Source organism: Puntigrus tetrazona, chromosome 9, assembly GCF_018831695.1.
Source record: "Puntigrus tetrazona isolate hp1 chromosome 9, ASM1883169v1, whole genome shotgun sequence".
NCBI classification, from domain to species: domain Eukaryota; kingdom Metazoa; phylum Chordata; class Actinopteri; order Cypriniformes; family Cyprinidae; genus Puntigrus; species Puntigrus tetrazona.
The window spans coordinates 15438567-15459993 of NC_056707.1; the positions used below are offsets into that span (position 1 = coordinate 15438567).

At 36.3% G+C, this 21427-nt stretch overlaps 1 protein-coding gene across 6 annotated transcripts in view; it reads right to left on the reverse strand.

The window, feature by feature from the left end:
• nalcn (sodium leak channel, non-selective) overlaps positions 1 to 21427 on the reverse strand; it is a 64799-nt gene that overhangs the window by 13120 nt on the left and 30252 nt on the right. For all 6 annotated transcript variants that reach the window (XM_043249240.1, XM_043249239.1, XM_043249236.1 and 3 more), the window contains 9 exons: positions 19947 to 20021; positions 6300 to 6436; positions 5915 to 6056; positions 5535 to 5608; positions 2751 to 2852; positions 2552 to 2621; positions 2361 to 2452; positions 1816 to 1938; positions 1567 to 1623 (listed from right to left, as the gene is read on the reverse strand). In XM_043249240.1, coding sequence (XP_043105175.1) covers positions 1567 to 1623; positions 1816 to 1938; positions 2361 to 2452; positions 2552 to 2621; positions 2751 to 2852; positions 5535 to 5608; positions 5915 to 6056; positions 6300 to 6436; positions 19947 to 20021 — 872 coding nt within the window. The remainder of the gene's footprint in view (positions 1 to 1566; positions 1624 to 1815; positions 1939 to 2360; positions 2453 to 2551; positions 2622 to 2750; positions 2853 to 5534; positions 5609 to 5914; positions 6057 to 6299; positions 6437 to 19946; positions 20022 to 21427) is intronic.

Below are 21427 nucleotides of genomic sequence, written 5' to 3' on the forward strand. Positions count from 1 at the left end.
CCTACTCTGCATTCTTCATACTCTTCAGTCTGAGCTTACATAACTTTGTCTTAATTCTGCAGATCTTTTGAAACTGGTGAAATCCTGCTAACAAACTGAAACCCAAAAGTTTCCATCTAATCCCACACTAACCCATCCTAGCGTGTCTTACAGATCTAAACTTTGCAAAGCCCATTCTCATACTGCTTTTCTAGAATCGAAATATACATAAATGAGGAAATAAAAAAATCATGAAGATTCTATTTTAATCCCATAAATACGCGTGAAAAAATAAGAAAAAATATTTTGACATTATTTTTATGACAGTAAAGCACATTTGTCCCCTAATTTTTTTTCTAATTTTTTCATAATTAATGTACAATTATACTTTATTTTAAGGTGCCCTTGTTACAGTGCAATTATATATTTAAGTACCCAATAATATTAACCGCATGTACTTACTATTTGGTTAGGGTTAAGATTTGGATTAGGTTTATGATTTGGGTTACATGCATGAAATTATTGTCACAATCCCTGTCTGTGTTTCCTGTATTTGTGTCCAAGGACCTCTAATTTGTAGTTTTGTGTCCCTATTGTCACCCTATTAACCACACCCATCTCCTTCATAGTTGCCCTGGTTACTGATTAGTTCATTGCCTCAGCTCTATGGCCTTGTGGTTCTCTTGTGCTTTGTCACTTCTTGAATGTCTGTAATGGTTGCTCTATACTCTTGTCGAAGTTCCTTGTTTGTGCCCATGTTAGAGTACTTGCTGCTTCTTTTATCAAACTGCTGCATATAGATTTTTCATCTCAGTTTGCCTCATCTTGTCTTTGCAATCTTACCAACACACTTTATAAGCCCTAGACCTTCTCGTTTAGATCCCAGAGTAGTAGTGTATATCACTCTCCATGTGATAGCTATATTACGGAGTCAGTTTTTAAGTGTAGTTTAAGCCTCGTTCATAGTCTGTTTTCCTGTATTTAGATTCCTGCCTGTGTTTTTTGGATACACTTTTGTTTCGCCATACGGACTCTGTTGGCACCCTGGCTGGACTATTGCTCATGTTATTGGATTACCAACTTGTCCCTCTGGATATTTGTCAATCAAAGACCCTCATCTCGACTAGGAATACTCTTTGCCTTGCCTGTGTTGTACCTGCCATGCTATCTGTCCCTTGCCTGTTGTATGACCATGATTTTGAATAAAGCTTGCATATGGATCTGCACATCTCACGTCTCGTTTACCTCCTTACAATTATGCATAATTTATTATTATTATAATAGAAAGTGCATGTATCATGTGTAGCAAGGACACTGAAAAATAAAGCGTTACATAACGTACTCATATATTACATTTTAAATAGTGCATTATGATTTAATTTACATTACATACATTTTTAGTTAGTCATTTTTTGATGTCAGTGTGAGCTGCAATCCTTATATATATATATATATATATATATATATATATATATATATATATATATATATATATATATATATATATATATATATAATTTATTTGTTTTTATTATTATTATATTACCAGGCTATCATGGTGAAGGTTTTCAACATTTATGGACTTACTATAATTGATGGTATTTTGTGCTGTTCACTGCGCCTGTATTGGGATCCGTTTTTGACCTATTCATAAAAAGCCCATTAACACAGTGTCAGCAAAGAAATGTAACACACACACACAACAGTTTGTGAAACAACATGGCACAATTTTCAGTGATTATGACACAAAAGGATTAGTCATCTCATTGAGGCGTATGAAAATGGTACTGTAACTAATAAAGTACTGCAGTGGATTTGTATTTGCTTTGGTCTTACGCATTGAAACGGGCCCGAACAATCATACGGCAAAAGTTTCGGAAGCGATGTTCTCTACCGACGATGAAGAGTGGCTTGTCAAAGTATGGATGATTTTCTCGGAGTTCCTCCTCTTGGACTTTTCTGGGGAAAATATTATAGGCTTAACAATAATTTATTTTGAAATGTCACATTCAGCAAACACTTCTTTTATTAGTCTTGCTGTGGGATAAAGCATGGAAAAGATACAGAATGCACAGAAGGGACCATACTAGTTCTTTTAGAGTACTGTATCTGTAAATCAGCTAAAATGTGATCTGATCTCTCTTTTACAGTCCCTCCTTGCCCTCTGAACATGACAAATAAATATAGCCAACCTAAAACAAAAGCTTTGCTTTCCTGCAATATGTCTTGTCGTCGTACACCAATGGCACTATGCCACCATCAGCATACAGTAGTAGAGAAAGATATGGTGTAATAACTCCCACATGGCATGTTTTGTTTGGGGGATAAGATCTGTTTGACTGACCGCATGCCAAGGCAAGTGTATGGAGTGTCAGAAATACCGTTTCATCTCAGCCTGTTCCTTTTTCTCTTGTATCATCTTGATTTCACTGTCCTCCCGCTGGGCGTTACGGTAGCGGACCGTGCTGGAGTGCTGAAGAGTTCACACACATGTCAGAGATCACAGATAGTCACAGATAGTGCTGTCAGCTATTACTCGGTGATATCTGTGTGTGTGTGTGTGTGTACGCACATCCTGAGTGAGTGTTTCCAGGGATTTCCCTCTACTGATTCTCTGGCTGGTTGAGCCGTGTCTGAGGGAACTGCGCCAAAAAGAGCAGGTTAACACACTAGCATAATGTAGTGCATTTTATGACTATACATCCATCCACTGATCCTTATAGAAATTAAGTAGTTGAGTATGTGAAAGCGTATTAATGTGCTTTCCTCACCGGCGTTCTTGGCGGATGTGATGCTGGACACTGAGTATGGATCTCTCTTTTGTTGGCTGACCCTCAAAAGAGCCATTCAGAATACGTTGTCTAGTGCAGGCCCTGAAAACAGAAACAAACCATAACTAGGAAATAAGAGGAAAAAAATACAGTGTGGTATTCTTTAAAAAAATAACACTTCCATGAGACTTGTTTTACTGTTCATGTAAGGCAACATTAAATCCAAATTGGCTTTTATTTAATGTCTTAGTCATACGGTGCATGATTTATTTAAGCAGTTTATTCAGCTAATACTAATATTAATTTTTTAATCCCATTCTAAAATATTTCCATTATTTTCCCACTTAGACACTTTATAAAAGCAAAAAGTTTTAATTTTGAGGAGTACTACAAATGCAAGTAAGTTTTACTATACATACTGTAAATGCATGGGATTGTGTGAAGATCATCAGTGAACAGCCCTTAAGCTATGCCACTATTGTCTGTCATGTACACTGTTGTACATCCGACACAGCAGATGGTTCTTATTAGCTAACACTGTGTTATGCAGGTGGAAACAGTTCTAAGGAAGGGGCGCCCATGGAGAGGAAACTAATTAATCCTTTTTTCAGAGTGGTCAAATGTGACCTGTGGTGCACTAAAAATTCAGGCTAACAGTGTAGTGAAGATGAAGCAGTAGGAGGGAATTAATCTCCTAGGAGAAAATTGGCATACTTAGTATAGGTATACGAGGTTACATATCTGCAGTTCCATGTCTGCCAAAAATTACAATCTTAGATGATGATGATGACTCAGTTGACTCCATTTACATCGAAGTAACTTTCTGTATTCATGTGGGACATTCTCAGCAAGCGACCCCATTTGTGTTTTCCCATGAGTCAACACTGATTGAACAGCATATTAAATTTAGACACAATATTTGGTTGATTTATCTCTTTAATGTAATTTTTAATCATGATATAAAGTTTAATGTTCTGTGCACATAATGAACTGAATTAAGTAAGATCAAATTGGAATTGGAATATCACATTTCTAATCATTTCAGTTAAAATGTAGAAACAAAATTAAAATAAAACCACTACATATATTTAAGTTACTTTGGGCTTGAAGTTTGAATTTACTGTATATCCAGCAGTAGTAATTTACCTACATTTTTGTCACACAAAGGGCATTAGATGACCCATATACTGTGTTTGTGACAATTGCTTGAACATGTAACAAAGCATTTGGGAAAATGTCTTTGTAAAACACCAAAAATTAGCAGCACTATAGAAAAGAACAAGAAATCTGTGAGAAGGAATAGTCAAGAAGCCCCTTGTGATGCTTTCTGACAGTTTATTAAAGGCAAATCTTTCAAAGCTATGTCTAGAGATGAAATGTAACTGGTGAGGCTGTTGCTGTAATTGGTATTGGGAGATTGTTCTGCCGCTGTGATCTCATTGGCTGTTTATGCTCTAAATCAGTGCTGATCTATGTATGCTTTGAAAAGCCGTCTGCTCACCACCGCCTCTCTATTGTCCATTAATTGCAGAGTCATGTACCAGAACACAGCTAATGACAATTTCAGCTTCAAGAGAACACGTCGCCCTTATTTATGGCCACTCAGAGTGATGAGTGCCTGGCTGATGAGGGATGTGTGTGTGCGCATGTGTGTATGCAGACAGACTGAATGCCCCAGACGGCACAGACGACGTGGGATGGCTACTGATGTGCCGTCTGTCTGCTTAGCAGGAGGAGGAGGGGTGGACAAGGTGAGGAGTATGACTGTGTGTGTGTGGGTTTGTGTATATAACACGAGTGAGATGGGGATGGCATCGACGTGATCTGAAACGCAATAACTGAGATGAGAGCGGTTGAAGCAAAGTGTGGGAATATGTGGTTGAATCGCTGCCAGATTTTTAAATATTAATTTGGTCATTCATGCTCACAGGTGACCCACTAACAGTTATATTGATATGGAGACGCCATTATCTGCTCTGCCTCCCGGCTGGCTGGATGACAAACATGGAGTCGAAATCATGGAAATGGAGGATCGAAATCAAAACATATTCACTCCTTATAGGAATTAATGGGTTTTTGCCCAAAGCTGCCAGAGAACAAAGCAATGCTCTATTACTATTCCTGCTGGCCTATCAAATATCTGGTAACAATTTACTTCAAACCTTTATGTATAATGCATTATAAAGGGTTATTAAAGGGTGTAATGCATTATAATTATTCATAATTTTTACATTATATCTTGTCGTAAATAATTAGAACTGAATTTAAAATGCACAGTGTAGAAATGAATTGAAAGTGTTATTATGTATTTAATGAGGTTACAATTATTCATGAGATTGTACAATGCATTACGAAGCATAACTTATTTATTAAAACTCCTTTTACTATAATGCATTATACATAAATGCTTTATGTAAAGTGTTATCAAATATCTTAATACAAATTATTTTTTAATATTTCAATGTGATGGAAAATTCAGTTATTCTCATTTATAAACACACTGAATTCAGTTATCTTGGAAAAAAATGATGATTGTTAATATGTTTGCATTTATTAAAAATGGATTAGCATAGATTTTTTTAAACAACTATATGCAAATAAATCTGTAACCTTGCTAGGATGTGCATACTATAAGCAAAATACCAGTCACTGAATGTGTTTTTATAAAAAAAAAAAAAAAAAAAATAATAATAATAATAATATTAAATTAAATTAAATTAAATGCAACATAAGTTATATGCAACAGACTGATTTAATAATGCTAAGAGAAGATCACAAGCTCACCGCAGAATTTTATTGACAGTGGTTTCCTTTTCCATGAGGTTACGTGCCCGGATGCTAAATACTGACTTTCGGAGCTATGAAGAAAAAGCAGTTTAGAGTGCAAGATGCACACAGGAGAAACGGATCAATACACAGTATAATTCAAACGGATATATTTGCAAACAGCTATTATTATTATTATTATATGGCTAAAGCTGAATTTGATATCAGCAAACAAAAACATCCCAATTTAATCAACAAAATGTAGTTATGTAACTGCTGGTTATTTAAGCCTTGTTGCGTGGGAAATAGATCTGTTCCTTTCAGAACATTCATGAAAGTATTGTTCAGTCTCTGTGTATATTGAGGGGGCAGACCGTGGGAGTGATGGAGTGTGGTACCTTCTGATCTATGTATTTATTATCTTCAATGGCAGACCTCTTGGAATGGTCACAGGATGAGGACGATGCTGAGGGAAGGCGACGGAACAGACAGCTGGCGTCCTGCTGCTGTCGGTCGATGAACTGCTTCATGAAGCTTTCCCTGCAGCACACGCATAACCAAACAGTCATACACAAACACACAAGGGACTTTTTCAGAAGGGACGTTTTCAGAAGATTCTTGAAGATGAAGTCGGAGTCATTCAGTGTAAAGGAATAAGTAGGTAAAAGCCTCCAATGGCACTCTGTCTCATATATATGGTTTGGAAGCCTCCTTAATGAATGTTTTTGGTTTCTCTCTTCAATAATTCACAAGACATGAGGTATCTTTCAGTGAGCACAGTACCTGATTCTGGGCACAGTGAAGTCTGATGGCAGCTTGGAGATTTTCACCATCTGTGGTCGATTGGGGAACTTCTCGAAGATTCGTAATCGCAGAGGAAGTTTCTCTTTTGTATCAGCATTGGCTTCGCTCTGTTTCAGCTGTGGAGGGAAGCCAGAAGACTCCCTTGAAACAAATGTCTCGTTCTGTGACTCAACTGAGAGACTCGCATTGTGTTTTCACACATAGCCCTCAAAACATTTGGTGGACAGTCCAAAATTGACATAAGTTGTCCATCTCTACTTCTGACTGGCCTTTTTAAAAACTCAGCGGGTCTTCAAGTAGAATGCAAAGATGATGTATTTTGTATTCAGTTCCTCACTTCTGGTGGTGAGAAAGGAAGGGGTTAGCCTGTATGGTGCACTGCTCTGAATTAATGTGGCCCTCTGAGGCTTAACTGACTTTATGTGCCATAACCTTTTATCTTTCTTCATGTCTATCAAGCAACATAAAGGCCTCAGATGATTAGGCCGGTGCACGCTAGAGGATCACTTCCCATTCTCCTGTCAGAATAGATGCATAAATTAAAGTGAGTAAGATCAAACTGAGATGACAGATTGTTTCAGATTTTCTAAACATGCTTATGAACGCACATTAAAAAAAAAGAACACTTGATTCCATACTGATTAAAAACATGTAATTACAGTTTGAATGACTAAATAACCCTAATTTCTAACAAGACAAATTTAAATCTTAAAATCTTATGCAATTTGTAAAATTGACAATTATTAAACAGTTATTTAAAATGAATCCATATTTATTAATTTATTTATTTGGAGAACAATGTTCGTTTTGCAGGATTTCAAAGAAAAACGTGCCGTTAACAGAATGCTGTTCTGCTAGGCTGTCCAAAGATGGCAGCAGCGCACAGTCTCAATGCAGTAATCTGTCCATTACAACACTGTTTTGCTCCAGGTTTTACACTGACATCAAATGGGAACCCAGCAGTACAGCTTGATATTTAGACACAAAATTGGGGTTGGCACAAACCATGTTTATCTCTGCAAGTGAACCCATATTTAATTTAGTATATATTTACACTAAACCTTGTCGATTTGTTCACTGTTTAAACAATGTAATGTTGGCATCTTAGCTTCTACCTAGTGTACCTTTTTCTTTTTTTTTCAGGTATATGGAATATACCTGAATATATATGAAATATCAGGTATATGGTGAATTACATTACATTTTTGGATCACACAATCAGACAATCATACAATAAAAGATTTAGGATATAGGGAAGCGCTCTTTATAAGCCTATTTATTTTGCTATTCTATGCGCATGATTATACTGTATGTATTCTGCATACAGAATTTTATTTTCTTGCAAACAATTATTGGTTCTCTATCTACAACTGCTACATTATAATTTATATTAACACAATGTGTATTAGGAAAGCAAAACAAAATGAAATGTTAATTTATTCAGAAAATGACTTTCTGTCAAAATTAACAGAGACCAATTTATTTAATTACATATATGTATATACAAGGATTGGAATTATTTCGCTGGAAGCATGCATCTGGACGTTTGTAGATAAATATATGATACATTTCTGATTAGAAGTGAGAACCACCCAAATTGGGTTCTCTGATGATAGCTTACTGTTGGAAATAAGCAGCTGACTTAGACCCTTCAGGAAATGGAAAATGGCTGGAAAAACCAAGGAAACAGTCCAAAAAAGAAATGCAAATAATGCTATTGCATCATATTATTGTATCATGACTCGTGATTTTTCTCAATCATCGGTCGAATTGGCTATACATTCAGACCTCTGTAATATATCATATGCTGTGCTTTCAGAGTTACAGACAGCAGGTCATGATCTGTGCTGGAAGTGAAGCACTACAGTGAAGAGGTTGTGCTAATGTTGCTGAAATGCTGTCTGCAGTAAGAACAATGCTGCTGGTTGCTTGAACCAAGAGAAAATGTGCTCAACATGGATCAACATGATGATTTCAGTGTACTGAGGTTAGAGTAAACACCTACTCAAACCAAATGCGATATTTAACCATAAAGTGCATAAAATCATTCTGGTCAATTGGTCACTGTGAAAAGGTCAACACGAAGCCAGCATTTATATAAAAATAAAAACACACAACAAATATTCAGAATAGTTCTTTTTTAATTTCTAATTTAGCAATTAGTTAAATTTCTGTAATACAATTTGTTGATCATTTCCAATTATAAATGAATATTATTTTCTAATAATAATAATAATCATCTTTACTTTTATCCTTTCCACGCTAGATTTTTTATTTCCAGGGATAACACGTGTTTTTCCTCCATACCGTGTGGTTTAGTAAAGGGGTCCCAGATCATTTGAAACTTATTTATCTCTTAGTTCTGTGGAGTAGACTTAGTTGGGGATAAGTCCCTTAGCAATACTTTCCGCTGGGCCACTGAAGGGGTTATGGCTGTTAGCCATTGCAACAAAATATACTTGCAAGCACAGTGCACAAAAATTAGCAAAAGCTTCATTTAAAGCCACAAGGGAGGTCTTGTGCTAGGCCCAGCAGGCAAATCTTAGATCCTAACTGCAGCGGGCAGGAGAAAATTTTCTTCAATTCTAAGAAAACACCTGACCAGAACCGTTGGACCTTAAACACCCCCAAAAGGAATGTCTTACAGTTTCCTCAGCAATCTTGTATTTATAGCAGAAGCTAGATTCAGAATAGTACTTAAGTTAGAAAATAGGGAAACCGACCATTTGCTGTGCTTCTTGCTGGAAAACATAAAAAACGGTTCAGTCTGCGCAGCGGCAAAGTTGGATTTCCCAATGTCCTACTCAAAAAATAGTCTACATTTGTTTTAGGGCAACTTTATTGTAAAAGAGTGTGTGTTTGAAACCTTACAGGTCCCCAAGGCTCCAATCAATAGCTCTGTACTCTACGGGGTGGCTTCAACTCTGTGCTTTACTTGGCAACAGCCTCTGATTAGCTCTCACACAGAGACACATATGACACGGAGCACTGCAGAGAGAACATGCGCTCCTAACTAATACCAACACAATTTACATCCCTCTAGTATAAATAGCTAACGTGAAGAATTCTCCCAGCTTTGCCACACATCAGCACCCCCTGTTTATTCCAATCTGCTAGCTGAAGCGTTTGTACAATTAATCACAATGCATTCAAAAATTTTTATGGAACCGATATTCAGCTGATAACTGATATCTTCACCCCCAAAAATACAGTTAGTTTATTTTTTTTAGTAACACTCATGTTTTCCTGTATGATTTTTAATAATGGTGAAAAACATACATTAGTTGCAATCCGCTAATCGCATAGTGCTTCACGAGTGTTAACTATATCTAAAATGTTAATTTAAAAAAAGTACATTACTAAATAGTATATAATACTACTCTAACCCTTTGCATTGAAAGATCAGTGAGACTTATAAAAAAATATCTAATTCGTGCTCCACAGAAAACAAAAAGCCATAATGGTTTGAATCGATGTGAGGGTGAGTAAATGGTGACAGAATTTTCATTTCCATTTTCGAGACGTGGTGAGTGCATGTGATGGAGTGCTGAAGAGGAAGGGAAAGCCAAATTCAATCAGCACAGCTAGAAAGTGAAATCCACCCTGATCAATAAACAGATCAATATCAAACAAGCAAAATGATACGTGCTCACATACATTGCATACAGTGCAACAAATCTGCATCTCTATATGATTGCCTGTAGCTAGCTGTATGTTTATTTCCCCTAATGGCTTGTGGAAAGTCTGCATGTAATGCATTTTTTTTTGTAAAAATGGCATATGGCCATAGCTCTTCATAATGATGAATCATTTGTAGTATTTTTCATAAATCACAGATGTGGGAGCCGTGCATCTGAAATGAATATGTTGGCCTTGGGACACATTAGGGTGATCCATTCACTCCTGTTCACACATTCTTCCAATTTCAGGCTCAGGTGAACCATACTAGGCTACTCTCCAAATCCCCCACCTTTCAACTAGACAAGGGTCCGGGTTATTGACCAATTGCTGCGTGGTTTGTGGCACATTCACAAAGGAGCCTATAATAGTGAGCTGTGCTCCCAGTGTCATGAATGATCGGTCGGTCTACAAATCTGTATATCACTATACCACAAATTTACTCTACAGGCCATTAAACACATTTATGCTCCAGTTAGGTCACCATAAAACAGTGGAGAGCTAATGTAAACACTGGTAATAATGTCTAACGGTGTGTGTGTGAGTGTGACCTTCAGAGACTTGTCGGCAGACATAATCGCATATCGGTTTTAAAAAAAGACCAGAATATTTGACTTGTCAGGCTCAAAAGTCTGCAGTCTTAAACTGGAAAGAATACAGCAGCAATAAAAGAGATATTACTCATAAAAGAGATAATAAAACAGAAAATTCATTATGCATTTATTCTCATGTAATTTCAAACCTGTGATAAATTCAGACTCTGTGATAAGTTAAGAAGATAAATGTTTACACATGCAGCAGAGAGTATATTATACCCTAAGTAGAACATTACAAATCAGTCACCTTTTAAGGTTCTTTTTCAGTTAGACTGCTGATTTAGTTCTAGCATGCCTGATAAACATACATTACGCGTGCCGCTCTACTCTGCACCAGACTTGGTGAACTTCCATAAGCAGCTCAGGGGTAGAAGGGTCATTCTCTCCTTCTCATTTAGTATCTAATGAGGCATGGTGCTGCATAGGCTATAAACTCCCAGACCTCTTAGAGGCACACCTTTGCCACCTGAGAGGCTAACTGGCTGAATACTTAGCATGGCGAGAGTGGCACAGCATGGTAAGGCAAATCGTCTGATGTTCCACAAAAAGCTCTTGTGTTCATGTTGTACAGCAAATTAAATATTCCTAAGTACCTGGATATATTATTACAAATAATAAATGCAGAAAATCCAGCTATACTTTATTGGTAATGAAGTAATGAAGATTTATATTCAGTTTTATCATGGCATAAACAAACACACACAAACACAAAGATGTGACGGTAACAGCAATATCAACTATTAATGTCTTTCCCTAAACCTAACACTCATTTGAATGTGTAAATATAAATATGTCTGTACAAATTCTTTAATGAAATTGTAAAACCCTCATGAAAGTCTGTTGAAATAATATGATCAAATTCAGCCAAACTGACATCAACTGATGTCAAAGTAATTACATTTTGATGTAAAAAAAATATTCTCTGGAATAACAAAAACTGATGAATTGTGCATAACAAGACCGGGAAAGTGTCAAAGTAAATAATGTTAATTTTGATTTAAATGTTAAAACCCTATCATTAAAAATTTGGCTGCTGAAAGGATGAAAATGGGTCTGGGTGAAAGCTGGAACACACACACAGTGTCTGGGGCAGCAGACATCTGGATCAGGTGCTGCAGCGAGGGTGGGGGGTGTGGGCGTGACTGTTAGATCAGAGGATGGAGCACTGGAAGCCACATTTGATGGACAGGCCTGTTACCGAGGGTCCTTTCATGTCTATCGCAGCCAGAGGGGACCAGCATGTGTGTTTGTGTGCGTGTGTTACAAATTGTTGACGCCACATTTTTAGACTGGGTGTGATAATACAATTTTGTGTATGTGTGTGTGTGTGCGCGCGTGCATCTGAGCCCCACTGCAATTTTTTTAGGAATTTCTGAGCAGGACCAGATGTGTTTTGTGCAGATGACTGCAAGAGATGGGAAATTAACACAAGACAAAACAAAAAAGAAACAAAAAATTACTGGATATGATACTGTCTCATGTGAAAAGAACATACTGCATGCTTCAGCTGCTGAAAAAAAGAAAAACAAAATTTCTAAATTTCTGCAGTTTATCTTTGTTTCATTCAAAGAAATAATATATCACACTTTTTTTGTCTGTTACTAGATCTGGCTGTATACCACAAAACTGAGTTTGGCTGGACTGAAACTCTGGAGTTTCTTTCTTAACACACTTACATTGACTCCAAACAGCCAGACAGTCAGGCTAAAACATCAGTCACACTCTAAAACATTTCTGCTAGAAGGGTGAAGAAACCTGTTAAGAATCTATCTAGGTCATAACAAGACTATTTTTAGGACCATTAAAATTCATCACATTATTTTCATGCCAATTAAAGACAACCACACTAGCCAATTCTGATTTAGTTCATAAAAATCTGTACTTAAATATAAAAAATATTAATATATTACGTATTATTATTATTGAACAGTGACATACATAATTCCATTATTTGCTAAATTGAATATGTATATAAAATATATATATATATAGATAAAATATAATAAACAAATAACTATATAAAAGGATACATCCATGCAGGAGATTTTAAATAGAAATAAAGAAATATTTGACGAAAATAACTCTTAAATAGTAATAAAATAAAAAATTAAAAAAATGATGCTTTTATGAGATTTACCCAGAGAAGTTGTACCATATGGACTGGGAGCTGTAGGCACTAGATGGCAGTGTGGTTAGACCCAAAAGAACATCTGACAACCAGCAAATATACAGTAGTTGACACTGTGACCTTTTCTTAAGTTCAATCTTGAGTTCTTTAATGTGTCAAAGAAAAGATTCAATCCAACGGAGTACAAAACAGCTTCTACCTATAGGAGACTGTTAAACACAACCTGAACGCTGCCACCTAGTAACAGCAGCATTGCTTTGTGGAAAATGTATTCATGAATGGATGCTTCTGCTCTGCAATATGACTCATAGTGAGTGTATCTAATTAGTGTTGCTTGTTACAGTATTGTATTACAGCTCATACTTAGGGTCAGGAGTTTTGGAAAAATTGCGGTGACATTTAAAGGGCCGTGCACCACTCACTCTGTCTTAAGGCAACGTATTGTCAACAAGTACTGTTACATACTATATTGTAGAAAATAAAAGTTTGACATGCTATGAGGATTTGATTTGAAGCGTGAAGTCTGTAGCTCTTGAAAGAGTACAGGGACCTCAGTCAACCAACCAAGCATGGTACCAATGCCAGATCCTCCCCCTCCTTCCCTGAGGGAAAGTCCTCCATTTGATTTCTGTCAATAAAAAGATAAACATTTCCCCTATCAGCTCTAGACACTTCTCAGTGCCATTTAACCGGAGGAAAGTAATGATTTCTCAAGCTGCTAACAACCATCAATCTCTGCCATCAGAGAGGGAAACGGCTCATGACCGGTCGAATAAACAGACTGCATCAGGAGACGTGGCACAAAAGTGATGTGTAACAAACAGCGGTCAGAGAGAGAGACCTGCTTACTCAGGTCATGACAGCTAGACTGTTCTTTCAACACACGAAACTCCACTAGCCACTTTTACACCTCTGAATCTTGGCAATTCACCAAATATCAATACATCTATACTAGAGCTGTCAACCATTATTGTGTTAAATGAGAAAAACATCAAATAATCATTACAAAAATAGTTTTTTTCTTTCCTTTTTTGACACACTATCGCTTTATTTATTTGTTATTATTATTCATGTGTTTTTAATATTAATTTATTTGTATTCATATGTAAATATGATTTTTTTTTAAAACAAAATAATACTCAAAACCGCCAGTAGGTGGCAGTAAATGTTTTATCGAATAGGTCATTCAGTCATTCATTCCTTTTATTTGAATCAATTTGATCAAACAGCTGATTTATTAAAAAATGAGATATGACTCTCTTTATGAATGGGTCATTAAGTCATTGGTTTACCTGATTTATTCAAAAAGTGTATTAAGGATTCAAGGATCATTCATATAAAATTTATCAAAACTGACAGTAGACATATACACGGTCACAAAAAAAAACATTTGTGTTCTTTCAATTTAGCAAAACATTCAGAAAAAAAACTGTACCATGGTTTCCTCAAAAATATTAAGCAGCAGAGCCTTGACCACCAAATCAGCATATTAGAATAATTTGTGATCATGTGACAGAACTGGAACAACTTCTGCTCAAAATTCAGCTTCAAAATCATCACAGTAATACATTTTAAAATATGCTAAAATAAAAAATTATTTTAACTGTAGCAATTTCACAATATTACTGTATTTTTGATCAAATGAATACATCCTTGGTGGGCATTTTGGAAAAATATTAATATTTTGAAAAAAAAATTGAAAGTTTTTGGTAAAATAACATTTTGTCATGAATCACTTACCCCCATGTTTGTACTCATAACACAAAGATATTTTGAATGAAAATCAGGAGGCTTTTGACTGTCCCATTGACTGCCCAATAAATGAACACTGTCACAGTTTGAAAGACATCATCAAAAATAGTCCATCTGCCATCAGTGGTTTAGTCTGAATTTTATGAAGGGACGAGAATACTTTTTGTAAGCAAAGAAATTAAAAATAACCTCTTTATTCAACAGTTTGTCTCCTCTGTCTCTCCACTTCAATGTGGCGCCATTTTGTAGAGTATCTGCATGGACTCAAACTGTGTATGCTCATCTGTGTCAGTAACAACACAAGGATACATTTTCTGTGTATTTAAGCTTTGATTTGAATGAAAACAACACATCCTTGTAGTGAGGCTGACACAGAACTACATACGCTGTTTGGGTCCAGCAGATACTCTCCAAAATGGGGCTACAGTGACTCAGAGAGACACCGAGGAGATGAAGTGTTGAATAAAGTTGTTATTTAGAATTTCTTCGCATACAGAAATATTATTGTCGCTTCATAAAATTCAGATTGAACCATGGATGACAGATGGACTATTTTTGACTATGTCTTTCATACTTTTTTGGGTCTTGACAGTGTTCACTACTTGGCAGTCAATGGGACAGTCAAAAGCTTCCTTGTTTTCATCCAAAATATCTTTAATTGTGTTCCAAAGATTAGCAAAGATTTTACAGGTTTGGAATGACATGGAAGTAAGTGATTAATGACAAAGCGTTAATTGTGAGGTGAAGTAACCCTTTAAAAATTTGACTGACCCTAAATGTATCAATGGTTGCGTATATGGTAATATTTTGGGGTCCTTGTGTGAAATAGTATGTAACCTTCAACATAAACCACAACATTTCCAATGATCTCAAGCCACCTTATACACAAAGCTGTCTGAACAATTCATTACACATTATAAACACAATTTCACAGCATAAATGCGTTATTTCAATCAGAGGGCCAACAGGAGAGGATTGCCGCCTGAACAGGTACGGACAAGTCCTGACAGAGGGAAGAGGGAAGCTCATTAAACACTTCCTCTTATCACTGACTGATCTGTAAAGTGTGGAACACACTGGATATTCATTAGCTCTCCCTCCTCTTATCCTGTCGGGTTTAATTGCTAATGATCCTTTCTGTGTGCGCATACAGGTGCCTGCCGTGATGCCTGACAAATTGAATCTACGCTTACAAAAAGAAGACTTCTGTACAGGTCGCTCCTTTACTCCGGTGGTGGCTGCTTACAGTACAGTCTCTCTTTCCTGTTCCTGTACCTGTTGGTTGCAAACTACAGATGGGAATATGATGCAAAGCTATGGCTTAAACGGCCCTTTTGCTGCCATAAAGCAAGAACTCTAACCCATGTCTATCCATCAATGCCTTTTAATCCACTTGTGTCCACCAAGCCATTTGTGTCTGTGGCTTTGAAATGTGCTTTAAATAAAGACAAATCATCTGCCAGTATTGAAAGATGCATGCCATTTTCATGAATCTCATGTACTGCAATCAGCAAATGATGACAAATGTTACCATGACAAAATCAAATTGATAACCTTGTGTGGTATATACCATCACTGTTGGACTGTTCTCTTTCAACACCTGTGATGGCACAGAAGGCAAACCTAGTTGAAACTATTCTGAGCAAATCTAAAAATAATCTTGTATGAGTAAGGCTTAATGCACATGTGAAGAGAATTTGGATGAAAATGGTTTTGTTTTCTGCTTGGAGAACTTCTGTGATGTGAAAGGAGGTCAATTTGTGCCAAATACTAAAAAAAACAACAACCATAAAAACAGCTTAAGTAATACATTTGAAAATAAAATAAAATGAGCAGACAGCAAACAACTTTCAGGAGCTGAATTAAATAAATTGCATACTTTTTAAAATATATGACATCTATCTGAACCTAATGCATTTTTTAAACTGCATATTCACCTTAAATGCATGCTTTTACCAACCAGTCTTGTCCTTTGAAGGGTACACAGAAGTAGCAACACTGACTGTCCTCATCTGGAGTGCTACCAAAATGAATCTCTGTGATGTTCCAACAAGTTATGAGTCATCATTTCAGTCCTCCGTCTCCACAGAGCCAGTTGTCTAATAATAGATGCTCAAACTTTAGGTTTGAACATTTGCATTCTTAGCTGCCAGCTACTGTATGCCAAAAAGATCAGTTATCATAGTCAATATCAATGAATACAGATATGGCCCATTCAAAGCTCTGAATAAATGATTCCAACAAACAAGAACACTACAAGCATATCCTGAGTTTTGAATCACTCTCATGCACACCACAGTAACAAACAGCATCGTGAAGCACCTTAACATCTTTCTAACTGAAGACATGTGAACGTTTTCCTTGTGAAAACAGTTTTATTTTCTGAGGGAATAAGGGAAACAGCAACAGGCTGCTCATGGAAAATAAATATGCTACCATTGCTCATTGTATGGGGACTGGGAAAGTGTTGAGGCACGATTGGACAATCAAACAATACTGATTCTCTATTTAAAGATTTTTTTTTTTTTTTAATTAACTAAACTATTGAAAAAAACGTTCTCTTTTTGTGACATTCTATTTATTTATTTGTCCCACAAATAAATTAACAGCTTAATATATAAACATAAAATATGGTCTGACTGGCAGGGTCTGTGCAAGGTTGTACAGCAAATCTCTTCACAGGAAACTTGTCATGCCTAGTTAAGACACAGCGTAACAGTCTTCCCTTTGGTTCATTAAGTGCCAAGTTTGTAATTTTGCTAAATACAATCACAAATTTATATAAAATGGAAAAAAATAGAAAGGTAAAATATTACACTTTTTTTTTGTTATTTTTGTTCCTGGCAAAAATATAACAGGGTGGGAGGATAGATCAGGGCCAGACTCATTTCAACACTTACCCTATCCTGCAGTGAGAGTGAAATGGAACCACCAAGTCTATTTGTGAAATCAAAATAAACCATTCAAAACAATAAAACCCTTAAAACCGACCCGCTGATACATTCTCTAGATTACAATTCTCTAGAACTGTCCACGGCTTTACTGTCAATCAAAGCAAAATACTGTTACTGTCCCAAGAAATGTGTCACGTCTGACATTTATAGCCTGAAACAAGATGGAATATCTTTAAAAAAACATGACAAAGAAAACATGCTGACCAAAAGCTACATCTTACATTTGGAAAGTCCACAACCTGACATCAACTACAATTTTTCTTTAATATAATATGCACTCGTAAATACACAGGTGCAAACACACACACTGGGTTTCTATATTTTATGGGGACATCCCAAAGGTTGTGAAAAATGTCCCTACAATGTCAAAATATATAGAATTATTATATCTATTGGGGCATTTGGTCCTCATAATGCAAAAAATGGAAAACACAGCAAAATACTGTTTTATATACATAATTAAAAAAGGAATCTATAAATTCTGTGCAACAGCCACTGTTCTTTCTTTAGTTTTCAACATTTCAATCCCGTTGAATGGATTCAGACACATTCAGCATGTCATTAAAAGAAAAATGATTGCTTGTGTAAAGTTAAAAGACAGGTGCTTTTAAGAGAATAACGCATTATAACACATGATGATACATGATGACCTTAGGTTAATTCTTTGAATTAAATGTTTATTTTTCGTGGTATAATAAAAATAAGTGATGAATAAATGTGTCTATTTTCAGTAGGCAAAGGATAGCAAAGCTAAGCCTAATCAAATACACAAACAATTTCCTTCCAAACAAAGAAAAGTCGGTCAATTCCGAGGCTGTGAGAGTCTGAAGGTTAAATATAGTGTCTTGATTAATGCTCCATTTACAGAAATCCTTCAATCCAGCAGGTGGCCAAACATTTTAGGAGACAGTTACTGATGACTTTATTACAAGGTGACAGAGGTTCTGAGGCAGCAACGGAAAAGCCTATGGAAAGAAAAAACTACCTAGAAGAGCTGTCATAAAGCCACTGTGAGGGAAAGGACAAAAACACGTCCGGTTGTTATTTGTTCCACATCAGCTAGAACTGGTTTTGCTTCAATTAAGGTCAGTCGTTGAATTGCGCTTTACAAAAGCCACCTGTATTCTTGGAGAGCAATCACAATCTAGTGCTCTATTTTTGGATTGCCCCCATCTGTGCTTGAAGCACCTATAAAATAGGCAATTTTACAGGTGGAACCGTGGATCAGTCAGCTGTGTCTGAGGGATAACCGATCTGGGCATGTGAAGATGCCTGGAGCTTGACATCCCGGTGGATTGAAGGACCACACAGCTCATGTCGTTTACTCCGAGTGAGAAAAGCACAGAGAACAAGAGAATTCACAGGAAACCATTGTCCTTCCCTTTCAATTTACACTATTACTTTTACAATTTGTCCTTGCATATCTCGTAACACTAAAGACTGTTATGACAAATTGCAAAAGTAATCATGCAAATTGTGATGAGCTGCTGGTTTCTTTAGGCTTCTCTCTCTCAACAATTTCAACAATTGCTGAAATATGTTGCCGATGTGCTCGAGGAGAGAGGTGACATGCTGTTATCCACGGAGACATCCGACCTCTAATTGCTTTCAAAAGCCATTTCCTATGATATTTGGCCACAGCAGAAGTTCATTTGCATCCTATGAAGAAGGTGCCTTGTTTTTTCTAAGCGAGCTTGCCAAACGGGTCACGCTTTCTCACGCTAATTATCCTATGAGTCATCGTTACCTGTGCATCACGGCCCCATAAAAAGGTAAAAATAGACAAGAGAACAAGACGGAGAATTGTACTAATTAACACCACTCACCCTCATTGCTGATTCGCTTCAAACATAGGGAAGACAGATTCCACTTTTTTAAGGCTATAATCGTGCTTGTTGAGAAAGGTTTTTGGATGTATTGTGATTCCACAGTTCAGAAAGGACATTCTGAAAGTATTATAACCTAATTTTCTTTTAAACTAGATCTTATTAGTTAGGGTAGGTCTGACAGTGAATGGAGGGATTTAACAAGTTGTTTTAATTCAGCTTTGCTAATTGACTTGTTCCAGACTCATTCCCCCCGGGAAACTAATACAATTCAAAGGTGCCAGTTATTTGTTAAAAATTTAATTAATACATGGATGCATTACTGACCAAAAGTAAAAGTGCATTGTGTTCAGCCCAAGACTTTGCATTATTACAAAAGATCTCTTTTAAAATAAATGTCGTTTTCAACACTGATAATAATAAGAAATGTTACTTGAGCCCCAATTCAGCATAATATTTTTGAAGAATCGTGTGACAATGAAGGGCGGAGTAAAATTCAGCTTTGATGTTAAAAGAATAAACATTAAACTATAACTTTGTATAACTTTAATATTAATTTTATTACACTGTATTTATGATCAAATACATACATCCTTGGTGAGTATCTTTCAAAAACATTTAAAAAATCTTACCGACCCCAAACTTTCAAACTGTGGTGTGTAATAAGCCAAATTAATATATCAATGCCTTACCTGTTTTAGCTTCTTCAAGTCTTCATCCAACTCAAGATTGTCCAAAATCACAGCCACAAAAAGACTCAGAAGGATCTAAAAGAAAATAGCATATTGAATTTAGCTTTCATTACAGTTTGCCAATACACTCTTATATGCATTCAGAGTACCGTTTAGGCAAAACAAATAAGCCATAAAAATATTTGAGACAATTCTTTTATTAGTCAACGTCTTAACTGAACATCAACAGACCTCAGTTTTGAGACATAAACACTGATGTGGCCTCAATATTTTCTGCCATACATTGTCAGTAGGTGTATTGTGCTCATGAGGTGATGTTAACAGAAAATCTGTCATGCAAACATGAGTTCGGTCCAAGATGTTGTTATGATCCAACAATAAAAATAGCGTTTGAAAAATAATATGCTATGGTGTCCATGTCAGAGACAAAGAACAACAAAAATTTCACCATAAACACAGCAAACAAAAAGAAAGAAAGATTTATGCTAAGGACAACAACAACAAAAAATGCAGTGAATCATTCACAGCTGACTGTGTCTTAGATGTCATCAGTGCTCTGATAGTTAATGACACCTCTCCTTATATGTGAGGTGTCTAAAGCTGTCCTCAAATGCATTAGGCATTGTGTCTTTTCTCTTCATCACTTTTTTTTTGTGACAGGAAATTAATAAATGATTCAGCCGTGTCTTGATTACATGCTCGGTCTGTTCTGTCATTAGTGTGCACTCTCATTCAAATGTCAAATTTAAACGGCAGCTTCTCACTCACTCAAACTTGTCAAAAGTCAAACAAAAGAAAAAAAAATCATTACCACCATAGTGCAATTACATCCAGAGTACATTCTGTTCTCAACAGAGGATATTGCTAAGCAATGGTAAATATAAACCTATCGCTAAGATTTCATGGGCAGTATGATTATATGCCCATATTGCATGCAATGTGGAGATTTTATGTCAACAACAACAACAAGACACCAATGGTAAAATGTTTGCTTGCAGTATCTGTAATGGGGAGTGACAGTTGCTGTAATGTGATTGTGAAATGCCCCAAAGATGTGTTTTTTTAAGTTAAAAATACGGGTGAAGGTTTGATGTCAGGTGTGATGATTATAAAAATGCATGTGTGTTAGAATGTTTCCAGAGGCAATTTACTGCAAGTGTTGTTTCTTTTGTTTCTGTTCATGGCTAGGAGGCTGCACAGGAATGTATCCATGTACGCTCAATACACAACACAAGCTTTTCAGGCTATAAGCGGTCAGATAGTCACAAACTAAACCAGGATTTTCACTTGGAAGTCTTTATAATTACTGCCTGAAGAAAACATAGCAGGCAGTACTCAACTGCTGTACTACAGAAAGTCCTACACACAGACTGATTCATTTTATTCACATTCACTAAGTGCCTGAGTACCTTAGACATCAGCTAGAGTGCTGCAACTCTTCAAACCATACAAAACTGTCCATTAGAGGTTGGAATATTGCT